The sequence below is a fragment of the Chenopodium album genome, chromosome 11 (assembly GCF_948465745.1).
Source record: "Chenopodium album chromosome 11, dcCheAlbu1.1, whole genome shotgun sequence".
Lineage (NCBI taxonomy): Eukaryota > Viridiplantae > Streptophyta > Magnoliopsida > Caryophyllales > Amaranthaceae > Chenopodium > Chenopodium album.
In genome coordinates, this window is record NC_137844.1 from 12,619,700 (window position 1) to 12,638,800 (window position 19,101).

General features: G+C 31.9%; 1 protein-coding gene across 1 annotated transcript; it reads right to left on the reverse strand.

Moving 5' to 3' along the window:
• Window positions 1–451: 451 nt before the first annotated feature.
• On the reverse strand, window positions 452–7,919 carry LOC145568602 (laccase-7-like). The gene is made up of 6 exons (XM_081628032.1): window positions 7,830–7,919; window positions 5,859–6,010; window positions 3,447–3,691; window positions 1,781–1,909; window positions 721–1,671; window positions 452–582 (listed from the first exon to the last, which is right to left on the reverse strand). The coding sequence occupies exons 1-6, from the start codon at window positions 7,917–7,919 to the stop codon at window positions 452–454; spliced, it is 1,698 nt and encodes a 565-aa protein (XP_081484158.1).
• Window positions 7,920–19,101: the final 11,182 nt, after the last annotated feature.

Below are 19,101 nucleotides of genomic sequence, written 5' to 3' on the forward strand. Positions count from 1 at the left end.
TGTTTTGTTTGTGTGATTGACCATCATTATAAAAACATTAGACCTTAGTGAAGGATTGAAATATGTGGTTAAGGGGTAGCCTCAATCATTAAGCTTGAAGGATCATGTAAGTAGAGACTAGCTAGTGTAATGGGCTTTCTTTGCTTGTTTATGTTTGTCTATGGATATGTTTGGTTTTGGAGTGAAGTGTGCGTGCAGCCTAGCTTGGGTGACCCAAGCCCAACAAAATATTATATATTGACTGTAACAATTTTATTTATACGCTCGTATGTAGTTGCAATAGAGAACAATATTATTATTCAATGTAACACACAAAACATAAGGATCTATCCAGACATACAATTGATGCTGCGTAACATAAACAATCAGTGAAGAATGAAGACTTGCATGAATCATTTACCAAAAAAAATGGTATATATTTACATAAACATTGGGCACATAATTATTGATTTCAACACTTTGGCAAGTCCGCAGGTGGCGGCGGTAAGGTTGTTTCCGGAGTGCCGCCATCGTCAACAATAAAAGCCATAGCTAAACCCCATGTTAGATGAACATCTAGATGGCAATGCAATATCCATACACCTACATTCAACCAAAATTCCATGTTAAGAACAACTTCTAATGCCAACTATACGTGTAAAACACGAACAATTTTACTCAGTAAAAATCAATAATTGTGCATTAAAATAAATTTTAATTAGTAAAAATAATTTCAGTTACCTGGATTGTTAGCTCGAAATCTGACGACGGCCCAACCACCGGTAGGCACAGCGATGGTATTCCTGATTTGCGGATTAACAAGATTGAATTTTCGACGGTCCACATTAGGATCATAATTCCCAAACCCTTGAGCAAGTACTTGAAAATTAAAACAATGAATGTGCATAGGATGATTCTCTATACCCACCAAAGAAGTGTCCTGAAACACAATCTCAATCGTAGTGTTATACTTAACCCGCTTCACAGTCGTCGATTTCGTGGTCATCAACAAGTTCCGGTTCAGACTATTGTTGGGGTTCGTATAATCGAATGGCATAAGAGGCGTGTCCGGAAACGTGGCATTGTACACACCCGTGACATTAGAGTAATGTGCCTCTAATATTGACATCTTTGTTGGTAATTGAAAAGAAAAGTTGCTAATACTAGCAGCAAAACTTTGATTGAAAAGGCCTAAACAACTTGTGTTTTTTCCACACGAAACTAGGCCTAGGCCGATTGCCATGAACATATGCTCGTCGACATCTAGTATCGTTGGCTCCCAGAATCGACCGGAGGTAAGGCCGGTTAGATTGGAATAAAATCTATGAGCCGTTGGGGTGTCATCGAAGGCCGGTAATGCAGGCATTACCGGTGTTGAATGTGTGCTGTTAACATAGGTAAAAATTGCTGTTGTTGTTGTGTTATCGAATGGTACACCCGGTGCGCTTGCATACGGTTTGGCTGCCGCGTAGTATGTGGAAATAGGCTGGTTGGCTGTCATGAGGACATCAACTGTTTGGCCTGGTCCGGTCACCACGACGTCTGTTTCGAAGGGGACGGTGTAAACAGCGTCGATTGCTACTACTGTGAAGTTGTGTTTTGCTACCTTGAAGAAGTGTTGGTTGTTGAGTGCAGCATTGATAATGCGTAGTAAGTAGGTTTTTCCTTGGACAACCTCAAATATGGTGGTTTCTGATGATCATTTACATGAATAATGTTGAAATTTTATTAGATTAATGTTTCGAAATTGTAGAATTAAGTAATTGTAAAGTGTAGTAATGATCAAATATCAAAAACTTACTGTTTTTCGAGCAGGCGTAAAGATCACCAGGTTGACCATTGATTGTGTAGGCATCGGATATATTAGGGGCTGCTCCGGTGGCCAAGCCTTGTTGTTCGACTTCGAGTACATTAGCATTCCACCACTCCCCTGTAACGTATATATGTCAAAATTTTGTAATTAGCTTTTGATCAACAATTCTGTCATATAAATTACGGTATATAGATTATAGAATATATAGCTTTAATTATATAAGAAAGGTATAACTAAAATGTTTGGACTCATATTACCCACTGTACCTCACCTCACCTCACTATACATATTGGAGTGAATGTTTGTAAATAGTTGCATCATCACTTATTTAAGAAAGAACAAGTTAAGATAAAATAAGATTGTTAAAAATAATGGCTTGTTCACATTTACTTAATTTCAGTTCAGTTCAGCTCCAATCAGTTCATTTCAGCTCCTAATTTCCGTCTCTCATAAAATATTCATTTCAATTCAGTTCAGTTCAGTGAACAGGCCCTAAGTTTGAACAAAATATGATCACAAGGATAGAATCATAGACAAAAAGTATGTCCTCCGTACTACATATTAGACAACTTTTTCCCTTTAATAATTAAACTCCATGTTTTCTTTAGAATTTGTTATATACACCCAGATGTACCGTACACCCTAGGTCATTTGCTCATTTAATTAAATCAACAAATGAGCAAATAATTTACTCATTTGTTGATTGAATGACCAAATAACCCCGGATATACATAATAGGCTCTCTTACCATGAGGCCAATGAATACGTTGCAAAAAATTCATATAAAACCTAATGAGCTGAGGATCTTTGCAAAATTCATAAAAACTCATTATCATACCGGCAAAACATAGTTACAGAGTATAGATTACCATTACCTGTTTTAATTAGTATATATGTCGTTGAAATTCAATCTATTTTTAGGTTCCTATTTTAATTTGGACTTGCTAATTTTTAGAGTAGGTAATTAGTTTCGTTAGACCAAGTAGCTTGTGTATTAGTTTGAGCATAAATTTTACGTCCAATTCAACTTTATTGAAAAACCTCAAATATTTTGCATGTGAAGAATTGAGTTACGTACTGGGACTGTTTTAGACCTCCCAAAACAAAATACTCCGTAAAAAGAGGGGGAAAATAAAGCAGGCTCACGTACTTAGTTTGCTGGTCTATTTTGCCAACCTTAATCACATCAACATCAATTTTACTTGTTCAACTTTTCAACCTTTTTATTCCCATTTTTCTAAATTTCTTCCCTTAGGTTGTTACTCGTACAAGAATTATAATTTTTCTTTAGAAATCTATACTAATTTATATAAAAATTAGCGTTCATATGATAAACAAGCTAAGTATTTTGGCCATTTGAATCTCTTATTTAAAGGGTTTTATTCTAGTTGTCAAGTTGTACAAGATTTGAACCTTCGAAACTGTGTTTATAATTCTTTATTGTCAAGACTTATCAATTCGATAACTAAACTGTGGCATATTACACACATATTCCTTTCAAAACAAAATTAAATTTAATAAATGACAATAATTGTTATCAATGCATGTAATAATGCTCTAGACATTATTTTCCGACCCTTAACATTATTATAATTAAATTAATTGTAACATGAAAAAAAAAAGGAGCATATATATGTAGCTATAGGGTGCATACCAATGATGATGGGAAATTCTTTATGTGGTTTAGGAAAGGGGTATGATAGGCCGTTTCTTGGGTGTATAATGAATCCTCCATACACGGTAGCTCGAAGCCATTTACTATGAGCATGCCACCAAAGTGTTCCCTCTTGTTCAGTTACGTTAAATTTGTATGTGTAATTATGTCCTGGTTGAATCGGACATTGAGTTATATATGATGGTCCATCCGCCCATGGAGTTAGCTTCTGAAACAAACCATGCCTGTACAAGTTCTTCATTAGTAATACTAATATGTGACAACTTGATCATTGGAATTAATTAAAATGCTAATTATTAAGTCATACAATGTACAAGTATACAATAAAAAGTAAATTGATTTAACTAGCTATTACGAAAGCAGAATTAAAAAATAAATTTAAAAATAACATTTACTGAGTAAAATCTTTCAATCTCAACATGACATATATGATTTGACTTGTATCTTTTTCTATATATGTACATCATTTGCTATCCTTTGAATATAAATTAAATGCTACCGAAACTAAGTTAAAGAAAAAATAATAATTAACGATATAATTAGAAGAAAATTCATCTTATGATACAATCGTGATTTTGACAGAGATGTAGTTGTTTTAATTTCTAATCATCTTAAGTCGTTATTATTTTCTTTTGAGGAATAAGTCGTTAATATTTCGTTGAATGATATGATGTAACTTGCATTGCTGTTGCGATTATATATATATATTGTAATATTATTTGTTTCATAAATAGTTTAATTGTTGAGTAATTAATCGTACCTCTTTCTTTATTTCTTTTTTTTAACTACATTATTAAACAATAATGGCGATAATTTAATTAACAAGCTGATATACTTTATCTATTTCTTTTTACTTGCAACACACCTTTTAAGCACGCAGTTTTAGAAAATAACTAGTGAGTAGCCCGGACGTTGCCTCGGGTTGCTACTTTTGTAATTGTACAGTGGGAGTATTTTTTTTTTTTTTTTTTTTTGGAATAAAGAGTCAAGTTGTCAAGGTAATTTAGTACCCGCCTTAAATCATTAATACGGACAATGCCTTTATGCCTACCTGTCTTTTTTTTCCCTTTGAATGAATGTTTGTTATAATGATAACCAAGTAGAAAATAAGAATTAGGAACTAATCTAAGCCCTTAGATCATGTTAATCGGACGGTTCACTTGCTTCCCGTGTCATTAATGGCATTTTTGTAATATTTTAACTTTATAAAGTAGTTTCCAATTTCATTTCTCAAAAGTAAATGAAAATTTAGTAAAACTAAATGAAATCAATTTTAAAGTAAATGAAATTGCCTTAAAAGTTAAAAAAACTGGAAAAAAGTTTATAAACATCGAAATTACGAGAATGCCATTAATGAGAGCGGGTGCAATGTGAGCCATTAGATGGAGTGCGATCAATGGTTGAGATTAGTTCCTAGTTTCTATTGTTCACCTTGGTTCTCACATGATCTCAATTATATATATATATATATATATATATATATATATATATATATATATATATATATATATATATATATATATATATATATATATATAGGCCTGTTCATCGGTCCAAGATCGGACCGAACCGACCCGGATTGGACCAAAGGCCGAAAATTAGAATTTTAAGAACTGAACACCGGGCCGATTAAGTTAGGACTGAACCCGGATCGGACAGAAAGAATCGGTCCAAAACTCGGAACGGACCACTTTGGACCGGTTTAAGAATTTTTTTAAAAAGAATACTAAAATTTCTAATAAAGTTATGGAAAATACCAAAAAAGGTAAAGGAAAAACAATATTTTAACGTCATTTTTACGTCTTTTTTTGTATGTTTAGAACAAAAAAAACTTATAAAGTTAAAGTTTTCTAAGCTTGTTAAGGATAATTTTAACCATTATTTAAGGTTTCACACATATTTCTAATAAAAAAAATAGGTTCGGTCCAAAACCGGTTCGAATCTCCTTATCTTCAAATTTTTTATATGATGTAGCATTATGAGATGTTGGGTAGGTGACATGGCGTAACGAAGGTGTTGTGAAGTGACATGGCATCATGAAATGTTTATGAAGTGACATGGCGTAATTTGGAGAAGTTTACGTGGCACAGTGAAGTTTTTATAAACGTCTTTTAATAGATTAGTATAGATTATTGAAGGTAAACAACCGATTTTATCAATATAATTTAACACAAGGTTTAGAGTAGAGTTAGGTATGATGTGTAAAAATTATTTTGAATAATATGTTCGCTTACAATATAAACTCGACCTCAAAACGTGTGCTACAAGGCTGTATTGCAAGTAAATGAAAACGGATGAAGTATATATTTTCAAAATGACCAATGAATTGAAAAATTAAAATAAAAAGCTGGCAATTCTCAATATGATTAGTAAGTGTAATTTAATTATTACCAATGGATTGAAATATTGTAGGGTGACTGATTGACAACGTGGACAATGACGGTGTCACCCTCTTGAACACGAATCAAAGGGCCTGGTAGACTTCCATTTACTGTTGTAATCACCCGTTTCTCACACAATATTTCCACTGTTGCATTTTTCACCTACAAGGGAACACAGAATATAATATTTAACGAATTTTTTAAATATTACTTTCGAGATTAAAAAGTACGAGTAAAAGTTACACCTTACACTTTACCCGTTGAAGTATTAATGTATAAACTAAATTCTAACAAAAGTAAATCAAATTCCTATTTATGAACATGTAAAAATTAATTCTTCCCATCAAATATTTTTTTTCTTTGGTCAAATTAAGAGTTGTTAGACCACTTACACTTTTCAATTCTAATCTTATACTAATATTCAAATATATATACTTGTATATAATTTCTTAAGACCAAATCATAATCTTCCATATGCTACTATTTAACCTATTTTATGACATTAATTACATACATCCACTTAAATTTGGTATTGAGGTTCATTGTCATTTTCGATTATTATTATCTCACAAATTTGGCATACATACTATCTTTGATCAACATTATTATTTATTACGAAGTATTCAATAGGGGGAGTATGTATATATCTTAGAGAGAATTGAGAGGGAGTATGTACTATGCATATATACTTCACTATATGAAACATCTTCAATTCGTCGATCTCTTTTGGCTCAATTTGTTTAATTAGAAGGAAAACGTTTTACAAGAAAATGATGTTATATGCAAAATAATTTTTAGGGTAAAAGCAATTGTCAAAATACTTTTTTTTTTTTTTTTTTAATAATATTACTATATTAGACATATTATTTCATAAGAAATACTACTTCCGTTTTTTATTAGTTGACATGTTTTGACTTTAACACTATTCACACACCTCCCCTTTGACCATGTTTTGTGATTTATATGTAAGGAAAAATATAGTCAATTGAGATCTTGTTAGATTCGTCACAATGTATATTTTCATAATATTAACTTTTTATAATTTTTGCTTATCGGTAATTAAAGATATTAATAATTTAATTTGTGCATTGACAAACGTGACTAAAGAAACGTGTCAACTAAAAAGAAATGGAGGAAGTATATAAAGATAATTTCAGCAATATAATATTAGCATGACAAGGCAACTATAAAATTGCATGCATGGACTTGACTTCATCCCACCATGACCTACCATCAACTGGTTTACTAGTTTAGAAAGAGTTGTTTCTAATTTTTTGTTATCGGCTTTCAAATTTAATCATAATTAGTATAACTACATAAGTATGATTAATATGTTCAAATAATAGAATACAACTTAGAGTATATACACCTTTAAAAACTTAAAAGACTAAAGATTGAGAACTAAAAAATATACAGAACAGCCTTATTGATAAAAATAATGTTACATGTAGTTATCATGAATAACTCATAATGGCAGTATTATATGACAGTAATTAATAGTAATGATATGAGTTTATTGATAGTTTTTCCTTGTAAAGAAAATTTTGTCTATGGTAATGGGGCTCGTTCTATGTCAAACACGTGTTTCATATTTTATAAATTTCAATTATTTTCACCTGGTTCTAACTCTAAACTTCTGAAGTGGTGATGCATGATGAATCATTGACAATAAAAAAAATCAATTAAAAAAATTAAAATTAGAAGTGGACAATATTATTACCAAATTAAGGATTATGTGGCATCATGAGAATCTTAGCTCTAGTCGTACAAAATTAAAGTGTGCATAGAAATTAAATTGTATCCACCGGTTATTATTTTACTAAGCAGAACATAAGGACATGTATAAGAAGCTAAAATTAGAAATATTAATAAACACTTTCAATAAGCATCAACAACACCGTCATACCAATCAACACCACTTATCGAAACGAGATTATACAAAGTAGTGAAGGTTATTATGCTAATAGAGAAGAAAGATTACGTAAAATGAGTGTTCCACAACGCTTGCCGAAGCCAGTGATGATTCTAGTAGCACCAAAACCCAAGTAAGCAAGAACAATAAACGCATCATAATTGCAAGATTAGTATCCTTAGATATAATTAATTATATAACTATGATCAATAGTAAAATAAATATTTAAACGAAGAAGAGAACTCACTTCTAAGAGTTCTATTTTTTATTTTTTTTTTACAAAAATTATAGTGGATAATAAGAAGCTATATGAAGGATAGTATATATAGAGAAATATAGATAGCATGCAGCATAAAATGATAAACACAAAACACCAAGAAATGTATACGTAGGGTTTGAGTTGACCTTAATTACTTTATTAAGGTTTCGTGATTAGAAAGTTTTTATATTTAATGAAAGAGGCAAAGAATAATATTTATCATTAGTGACTTGGTTCATGTCAGAATCTCTTAATTAATTAATTAGTTAATTTGATATTCTCCAAAGGTTGGCCAATTTTTAACGTGTATTATTTCTCCTAGAAACCTAGCTAATTTTTTTTATTTTTTTGAAATATAGAAACTTAGCTATATGATTGTTGCCTTTCAAACTTTTTTTGTTCTAAATTTGAGTGTATTTTAATTTAACTAGTTTTTGCCAGTTTAATGTTTATTTTTATAACACTTGTAAGCTTTTAAGTATAATATCTCGTGTTCTTCATCTTAAATAATAATATCAGTAAAAATATTGTTAAATTTTGAGATAATATGAGATGTTCCTGGGCAACCCGAACAAGGAGGAGGAGTGTTTGGTCCACATTCAAGGCTTAGGAACTTCCATACTAAAACCAATTGGCAATAGTAGGAGGTACTCCTCTACAGGGCCGTCTTAAGTATTTTGGGGGCCCTGTGCTAATTTAAATATGGGCCCTTCGAATATTAACATCTTAACTCATCAATTTTTATTTTTAATCTTATTGTCAAGCCTTTTTAAGTAATAAATTACAAGGTTTATTTATTTAATTACATACTTTTTACTCTTTTTTTTTTAAAAAAAAATAATTAAAATCACGATTCAATACTTCAATCATTAAAAACAATCTATTAGAAAAATATTGGACCAAAAACTTGGTGACAGATATCTAAAGCAATAGAGTTTCAATTAAAAAAAAAAAAAAAAAAAAAAAAAAAAAAAAAAAAAAAACTACATACTACTTTCACCAAATTTGAAACTTACAATGAAGATACATTACTAGTTATTCTGATATTCAATGTAAAATTGTAACCTTGTATATAGATGATTATATACATCTCCAAAAATAAATGGCATAGATAAAGTTTGCTTAGTATTAAAAAATGAAAAGTCATACTTCCTCCGTTTTCTTTTACTTGCAACACACCTTTTAGGCACGAAGTTTTAGGAGATGATTAGTGAGAGTAGACGAGCGATTTTATCAATATAATTTTTACACGAAGATTAGAATAGGGTTAAGCACCATTTGTAAAAATTATAATGAATAATTTATCCGTTTACATTACATAAACCCAACCTCAAAACACGTGCCACAAGGCTGTGTTGCAAGTAAAAAGAAATGGAGGAAGTACAAAACAACTAAAGCGTAGTACACATTCTTCAATTTTTTTTATTTTATTTTCCTCTAATGAAAAATAAAAATAAAATTGTTGAAGATGGTAAATGCATGAAAGCAGTGATTGAATTTTGAGAGTTGGGTAGTTATAAATTGTAAAAGAGGTGAAGAACTATTGATACAATTAATTATTATTGGTAATTGTTGTAAAGTTAATGTAAAGATGAAAGGTTGAGAAGAGAGAAGAATTAAAGGCAAGATGATTTTAGTTATTTAAAAAACAAAAAAAACTTCTTAAAGGAGTCGATCTCGCGACCCATGTTGCCCTAAGGATACTCTGACAAATTTGGTTCAACCACTCCAACATTCACCACATATTAGATATAAATTGCAGGATATATTATATATACACAAAAAAGAAGAGGCCCTTTTAATTTTGGGGGCCCTGTGCTAAGGCCCACCTTGCACACCCTCTTCTACGGGCCTGCTCCTCTACCTTATAAAACGAAACTATCTCTCCTCTTTCTTCAATGTGGGACACTCACAGGTGGTCTACAATGGGTTTCAACAAATATTTTAATTAAATTTAGTGAAAAAAAAAAACTTAAATAGTTAGAAATGAGGCACCTGCTTCAAGGCAGTTCATGATTCATGAATTGATGTCAATCGGGGCGCTTTCGTCCAAGGTTAAGGGAAATTAGTTAAGTAAAACATATATAATTACTGTTCAATAAAGATAACTTGAATTAGTTTAATTTAGTAAAAAAATAATTATTGTTCAATAAAAAAAATTAACTAATAGAAATCAATAATTTTACTGAAAAAATATAATAGAAAATCCGTAAAGATAAGTTTTAATAAGTATATAATTTTAGTTTAGTTAAATTAATTTAAGTTCAGCAAAACTAATTTTAGTTCAGTAAACATATTTTTACTTCATGAACAAAAATAATAAGTTGAGGAGAGCAGCAGGGCCTATAACTAGATGATATTATGATGATCGAGTATATGTTAAAACATTCACTTATTATTTAATTTGAATATTATCTTACCTACTGGTACATTGCATGTTGAATTTGATATACTAAGAGCCTGTTTTCTTCAGCTTATTTTCAGTTCAATTTAGTTCTTAATTTTCCTCTCTCATAAAATATTTAGTTCAGTTCAGTTCAGCTCAGCTCCAATAAGTTCAGTTCAATTCATTTCAGTTCAGCTCAGTTCAATCAATCAGGCCCTACTGTTAAGTATTATTAGTTGCAATTTTTGGTTATTATTTTTGAGACATAAGATATTCAAAAGTTACAACTAATACTTAACAGAGGTGCTGATGTCAAAAAAAAAAAAAAAAAAAAAAAAAAAAAAAAAAAAAAAGAAATTTTGTTATAAAAAACCATTTATAACAACTTTTTTTGTTGGAAAAAACCTTATAAAAAATTTTTGGTACGGAGAAACCAGATTGTAAAATATTTTTGTTGAAGACAACCTGAGATCTCTAATCACTCAATTAACCTCTAATTTCCCCTTAATTATTCAAATTATCCGTAATTCTCACTAATCAATTTAATAATTAAGTTAATTTATAAATAAAAACCAAAAACCACTCCTCACCACCACCAGGCACCTGAGCCACCCTCTCCTTCTCCCCCTCCCATGGCAGCAACCCCCTCTCCGATCCCATCCCCAGCCTCCGCGTAGAACCCCCAACCCCCGCCTACCAACCTCCATCGGCGAATCGACCCCCTCCCTCGCCGCGACTACCCTCGCTATGACTATCCTCATAAACCCTAACCAAAAAAACCCACCCAATAGAGTGGCCACCATCACCGCCACAATCAATAACGACTCATTTTAGGAATACGGATTCGATATCTAGGATTCTAGGCATTCATTAGAATTGCTTAAAGCTCTTCCAAAATTGAGATTCAAAGGGCCCGAAGTTCGTGCGATTTGTTTTGATAACTTGCCGGTGAAATTTGCAATTTGTTTGTGCAATTTCTTTTGGAAGGTGAAACTTCCCGGTGAACCAAGGTAGGGGCGATATAGGCGCGGCGCGGGGTAGGGAAGGGGGAGATAGACGACTGGTGGTAGGGGCGGCGCTGATTCCTGCCGCCGCGGTTGCTGCAGGGGAAGGGTGGCTGAGGTCGGGGTAGGGTGTTTTATGTTTTTTTAATTAATATAATTAATTAATTGAGAGTTAAAGGCTAATTAGGGAAAATTAAAGGATAATTAGGGTAATTAGAGTTTTTGGTTGTCTTCAACAAAAATATTTTACAATCTGGTTTCTTCGTGCCAAAAAAATTTTATAAGGTTTTTTCCAACAAAAAGGTTGTTATAAATGGTTTTTTCTGACAAAATTTCCAAAAAAAAAAGAAAAAAAAGAAAAAAAAAACAAACTTAATAGAGGTAGTAAAATTCTTGTGATGATGACATTATAAATGAATAATTTTTTGTCAAAGGAAAGGTACACAGAAGTTAGGAAAGTCTCTCTTAAGACTAACCCCTTACATCAAATTTTATTGGGAAAATTGGCCATAATGACGCCACCTGGCCTATTGACAAGGTGCGTAGAATAGCACCACATATTCGTTAAATACTCTATAGCACAATCTATTGTCTTGGATGCATAAAATAACGTTATTGACACTGGAGGACAAAGAATCCACCGGAAAACTAAAAATTTGCTCTTTATTTTAATTTATTTTTTTATTTCTCTCTTCTTTAAAAATTTAATTCTTTTGTTAAAAAAAAAAAATGTACTCCACGTGACTTTTGGTATTCTTTCTTTGTTTCACTATACTTCACTTGAACTTTTCCATCTTCCACATTTTTTCAACCATGAATCACCATTGTTAATGAACACAAAAGCACGAATTTCACCAGCATTTGTAATTTTACAGCTTTGTTGCAAAATTTTGTAAGTCTCTTCTATAAACTTTGGTAATTGGTCTTTTACGTAAAATTAGAGTACTATTTTGGTATAACTGTTGAAGATCTTAACTGTTAAATTTAATTAGGGATTTTTTTTATTTATTTTCTTACATTTGATTATTGTTAAATTAAATTTCCTTCGTGTTTGTTGTGTGTGTGTGTTAAGATGATGTTAGAGGTCGTTGGATTGGATTATTTGGAATGGATTGAAATGAAATTTGAATCCATTCCATCTATTTTTTTGTTTGATTGAGTTTTTATTAGTAATGGAATCTCATTCCCAAAGGATTCTAACTCCACCCCATATCTATGGAATCCCATATATACCCACCTCCCCTCTAAGATTCACAATCCATTCTACTAATGAAAAATGCAATTATGGGTTTTAGAATCCATACCTCTCTAGTATGAGATTTCATTCCAATATAATGAACCAAACATCTCCTTAATTGCTTGGAATGTAGTTAGTTGGATGTGCTTTGACATCTTTTTAATACAAGTACTACCAAAATATAGTTTTTTTTTTTGTAATTCCATAATTGCAGTACATATAGCAAAGTAAATAATTGCTTAAATCAACCTACTTGTCATACTTTCTTTATCTAATCCATTAATTTTCATTTTTTTAAAAAGAATTTTCATTTTTGAGCTAGGTTCATAGGTGAGTATATTAAAATAAAGAAAGGAAGTTATGTGAACCTATGTCACCTTTGATAACAATAGGAAAGATGGAAAAGAATAATGTAGATGGCTATATTATATAGATTGGTCCGTGGGTATATTAAAGGGAAAATTATTAAAAATAATCTTAACTTTACGTATTCGCTTTGAATAATCCCAACTTTGGGGTGTATTCGCTCAAAACAGGCCCTAACCGGTTACTAACCTGTTATAATTGGTTAAGGTGACACGTGCCACCATGTGATTGGTTGATATATTTTAAAAAAAAAACTTACAAAAATTGAAAAAAAAAAGAGAAAAACTTAAAAAAAAAATTGCCCAGCCACCACCACGAACCACCTTTCCCACAACACTTGCGGTGGTCGGAACCCCCTTCCCCAACCACGAGCAGGCCAGAACCCCAGCGTAGTTAAACACACTAACATACTTTTACCTATCAACACACAACTTACCTTGATGGACCTATTTTCAAGCACACAACATACATCAAAACTTCTCAACTCAGTAACTAAATAATTTATTAGTTTTGATTATGCATCGAAAGGGTTTCCCCCCTAACCTGCCGCAATAAAGGGGTACTAACACGGGAGCTAACCGTGCCAGTATAAAAGAACCACTCGTAAGTGAAGGAATTCCTACGCATAATAATAAAAGGAAAATACTACATTCTGTACTCCCAGTAAAAATTATGGTCAATAATAAAGTCGCATAACTCCCCCCATATGTTCATACTCAAGGTATATACGTTCTAAGAGTTTTGGTGCGTAATCTCTTTCACTTTACGTTCTTTACATATAATTAAACTTGGTGATGACTCTCAAATCATAATAACATCAAACATTATAATTATTCAAACAATTAAACACTCCAATTTAATTCTTGAATAATTAGTGACCACATAATATTTAAAGTTGAACCCTTTTTAAATCTACCTCGGTGTCAAAGACACCTTAAACGCTTAATGCGCCAAAAATTATATCCCTCGATATTAAAAACACCCTAAGTGCACTAAGGCACCAACATACAATTTATTCCTCGTGTACATAGACACTTACATATCTCCTTTCCCATGCTTATAGCATCAATAAAAATTATATGAACCATAATAAAATTCCCTTTTTATATTACAAACCAAATTAAACATTTAGTTTAATTAAACATGCTTTCTATCATACCATAAATAAAAGTGTGGCTCATATTCAACATGCCAAAAGATTATTTCCAATCAATAATCCATCACAAATAAATCATGCTTCATAATTCAATCACCAATAACAACCAAATCACAATTTCCAACCATAATCTAGCATGATACTATTTGGAATTAATTAATCACATCTAGCATGCTACTACATCATCAAAAATATGCTAAGTACACGAACGTACCTTGAATACGATCTTAATATCGCCACGACTAACAGAAATCACTCATTTTAAAGTCTCCTACAAACTAACATCATAATAGAGCATTAAAATCCACTCTACACAAATTTCCAGCAATATATACTTTTATTAAACCACTCATAATTTAATTAAAACAAGCTGAAATTTTATTTAAAACGTCATACTTTAATCCCAATTAATGGGTAATTAAAATCCTTTAAAGAAACTTGATTTTTAGCATCATACCAAAATTCCAGCAATATATATCAATAAAAACTTGCTGTAATTATGTTTTAAAACTCTTAAATAAAGGTTTAAACCAACCTAAATCATAATCCTTCAATAATCAATTATTTATTAATCTAGGGTTTTAAAATTGGGGCTTTTTAATTAGAATTGAAATTTGAAAATTAATTTGCACCATACATAATATCAATCATCATAAAATTAACACAAAAACCCATAATTTATAATTAGATCTAAGTTTTAAACAAAAATAAAAACTGTAGGGAATATTTCAAGCCATTAACTCCAAGCTTGAACCCCACTGTGATCATACACTTAAGCATGGTGGCGTCCAAAGGGAAGAAAGCTAGAGCAAAAGAGTCGCCAACAAGTTTTAGGAACTTGTAAACCGTTCACAAGGTGAATATTACACCCCTTAACGATCCGGGAGATCGTCAACTCCAAAAGGTCTTGAATCAAATAGGGTTCGGGGATGAAGGTACAAATCCAACCTAAAAGAGATTGAACCTGCCCTAAATAGGCCTCTACTTTATTATGATCGTATTCATGTGCGCTTTCTGACTAACATGTAATCAATAGGTTAACCCTAAACCTGTTTATCTATGTTGGTTGAATTATTAATGCACAAATAAAACTACTATTGGCGATCACTTGAATTATAATCATATTAACCCTAAACAAGATTATTAATTATCTTAATTATTAAGCGTGATTACAAGTACAAATTCCCTTTAAACTTGCAAGAGAGGCATGATCAAGCAATAACAATAATATATATCAAGCAACATAATAATAATAATAATAATAATAATAATCATAACAATTATAATCATGTTAAAGCATAATAATAATAGCAAGATCCTAGGCATGATACTAACAAGATTAATAACAAACCCTAGCATGTCACTAAGCATTAAAAATCAAAGCTTTAGCCCTAACATGATACTAACATGATATTAGAAAAGAGTAAAAGCCACCCTAAACATGATATTAGAAAGCAATAAAGACATCCTAACATGATACTAGGAATTAAACAAATTTAAACATGCTTTCTACAAGAATAGAGCAATAAGATTACATACTTTGATGCCTCGTACCTCTTTCTAATAACAAAATACACGTGTTAGTAACTTCAAGGAAAATAATAAATCAAACAATTAAATTAAATAATTGAAATAGAGATTAGGGACCAAACCCTCAGAAATTATAACCTTTGACGTCTAGGGCGAAGGCAACTTCGAACTCGGCTAGGTGTTTCTAGATCTCGTGTATGCGGAATTTTGTAAGAGGGAAGGTTTAGAAAAAGAATAGAGAGAGAGAGAGAGCTTCTAGCTTTAGAGAGAGATGATGATTGTGAATGAATAAAAACGGGGGTTTAGGACCCTATTTATAAGAAAATAGTCCGGAAATAGGTAGAATTTGATAAGGAATAAAACTCCACATTGTCGCTGCAAAATCGACCTTGTCGCCAAGCGACAGGGTCTGTCGCGTGGCGACAACCTGGATTCCTACGCGCTTTCAAACACGGAATCCACATATGAATCAAAATCGATTTATAAAGTGCGTATGAAAACTGAAATCGTATTTTTCATAAAATAATATTTTATTCCAAATAAAACTTATCAAAATCTAATTATTAATTCTAATTCTATTAGGACTAAAGAGAACCTTCTAAAGAATTCTAGAAAACTATAATCAATTCTAATAACTTTAGGAATAATAATTAACATTGGGTCTTCCCCTAGATCATTGGGCCGCATGTAAAGATCAAACCAGGCCCAGTTTAGTATTTTGGCCATAACTTCCTCATTATTCATCGGAATTGGGCTTATAATATATCGTTGGAAAGCTCTTTGCAAGCCCCATCCAACTACACTATTATTGGACCCTTTTCGTGGACCAAACTAAACTGGATTGGATGTTTTCATAAAATAGAGTTGTTTTTCGAAAACAGAAAGAAAGAATTTTTAAATAAAAACTAACCGCAACACCTGACCTTTCACACTTTCACCTTATTCGATTATCATTCGACGCAAAAGGTATTCATCACTGGGTTTGGTTTTGGGGAGACACATTTGGGTGTCTACAAAAACAAAAGATTAATTTTTTTTTTTTGAGAATAGGGGTGGCTGGACAGTAGGCCGGCGCCACTGCCAACTGCTGCCAGCCTGCTAGTGGTTGTCACCGCTGCCGACTGGTGCTGGTGGTGGCCGGCGATGGTGAACCGAAAAAGGGGAAGGGGAAAAAGAAAGAAAAAGAGAGAAAAAAATAAAGGAGAAGGGAGAGAAAGTTTACCTTGGGTTTTCTCCACTCTAGACAAAGTTTAATTTGCCCAAGTGTTGAATATTTATACTCTTTTCTCTAGAAACCCTTCTTACCTAAACTTTCCCTTTTTACTCTTTCCTAATATCTTTCCTAATTAAACTTTACTAAAATAAAATTTTCCTAAATTAAATTCCAACTTAATAAAATAATTAATTAAAGGAAAAATACACTTTAATAATTCCAACTTTGCCCAAATTACTTTAAATAATTCCAACTTTTGATTATTCTGCAATAATCCCAACTTTGACTTGCGTTTTCTTTATTCAATCCCAAACCGGTCAACAAAAGTCAACTGCCTATTATTCTAGGTAACATGAAATGTGTCAAGTAGTAATTGGTCCAAAAAAATTTAAAAAATTAAAGAAAAAATCAAAAGAAAATAAAAGGGAAAAAAAAAACTAAGCAACAACCAGCCCACAATCACCCGCGGTGGCCGCTGCCAACCCTGAACCACCTCCTCCATAGCTCCGACCCCGGAAACCGCCAGATCTCTGCGAAAGTTCACCCAAAACCGCCGATCCTTGCGAAATTGCCATTCCTCCCTCCCTAGATCCCCTAAACCAGCGATAACCACAAGCCCTAACCGCCGCCCATCACCCCAAAACCACCCATAACCCAAGCCCCTGACCTCGAAACCATCTATCTCCCCTCCTTCCAGCCCCGAAACCACCCATAACAATAACCTCAGCCCTCGAAATCACCTCTCCCTCCCCCAAAACCACTAAAAATGCAACTCTCCTCCCTTTCTCTCTCCTCCATGAACCGAAAATCGCAATTAAAAGGGTGAGAAAAGCTGGTTTCGGTGTGAGGGGAAGAAAGGGAGGTCGGAAATGCGTCGTTAGGGGTCGACTACGGTGATTTGCGGGTGGGCTTGCCGGTTGTGAGAGGACAACCACCAGCGTTTGGTGGCTGGAGGTGTTAATTTTTTCCTTTTTTATTTTTTTTGAATTAAATATTTTTTATTTTTTTTAACCAATTAACATGAAACACGTGTCAAATAATTTGTTTTAATTTTTTTTAACATTTCCTTCAGGTAACCGGTAATCCGGATTGAAGAAAGAAAACACAAGTTAAAGTTGGGATTATTGTAGAATAATCAAAAGTTGGGATTATTTAAAGTAAACTGGGCAAAGTTGAGATTATTAAAATGCATTTTTCCTTAATTAAATAAAACTTTCCTTTTATAAAATATTTCCAAACTTGTTTAAAATAAATAATTAAAATATCATAAATAATTCATTTCAAATTATTTATATACCCCACAAAATACTTATTTTAAATAAAATACGTATAAAAATACGGGGTATTACACTTAGGCTAGGCCGGCGGCAGGCACGGCGCCGATGGTTGTGTGGTTGTCGTGGGTTGGGGGCTTGGGGTTGGGTTTTTTGTTTTCATTTTTATTTTTTTAATATATTTTCAACCAATAACGCTACGACATGTGTCAACTAACTTTTAAAAAAAATTACATGTTTAACAGGTTACCGGTCTATGGGACTATTTTGAGCGAATGACCCCCAAAGTTGGGATTATTTAATAATAATCCAAAGTTGGGATTACTAAAAGCAAATACGTAAAAGTTGGGATTATTTTTAGCAATTTTTTTCTATATTAAAATGGAAAATATTATCATTTGTCTACATCACTAAAGCCCAATATTATTATCTGCCTGCATTCACTAAAGCCCAACTTATGTGTAATTATGACCATTAAACTTGTGTTTCATTATGTCACCACCAAACAAAAAATTATACTTCTCTTTGCACTTTTTACTTCTTAATTGCAGTATAAGTTAGGTGATTATGGTTCGGAACGATTCTTAATTTATACACTAGTGCGTGGTCTGGATGATGTCTCATGTTGTTATTTTAAACACTTATAATTGAATAAATAGGTTCATTTTTTACTATTTTTTTTAATTCATTATTTGTTTATTTATAATAGTTTTTCATTAAACCTTTGAATAAATTATTTATGGAACAACTATTGACTATTTATATAAACATGTCCTTCGTATATAATTTATAATATAATGAAAATAAAGATACAATTACTATCAAAATAATTAAATTACTAAAATTAGTTTATAACAATAGTTAATTTTTGTTGTATGCATAACCTCATCAGTGAGCACTATTAGCAAATAATAGA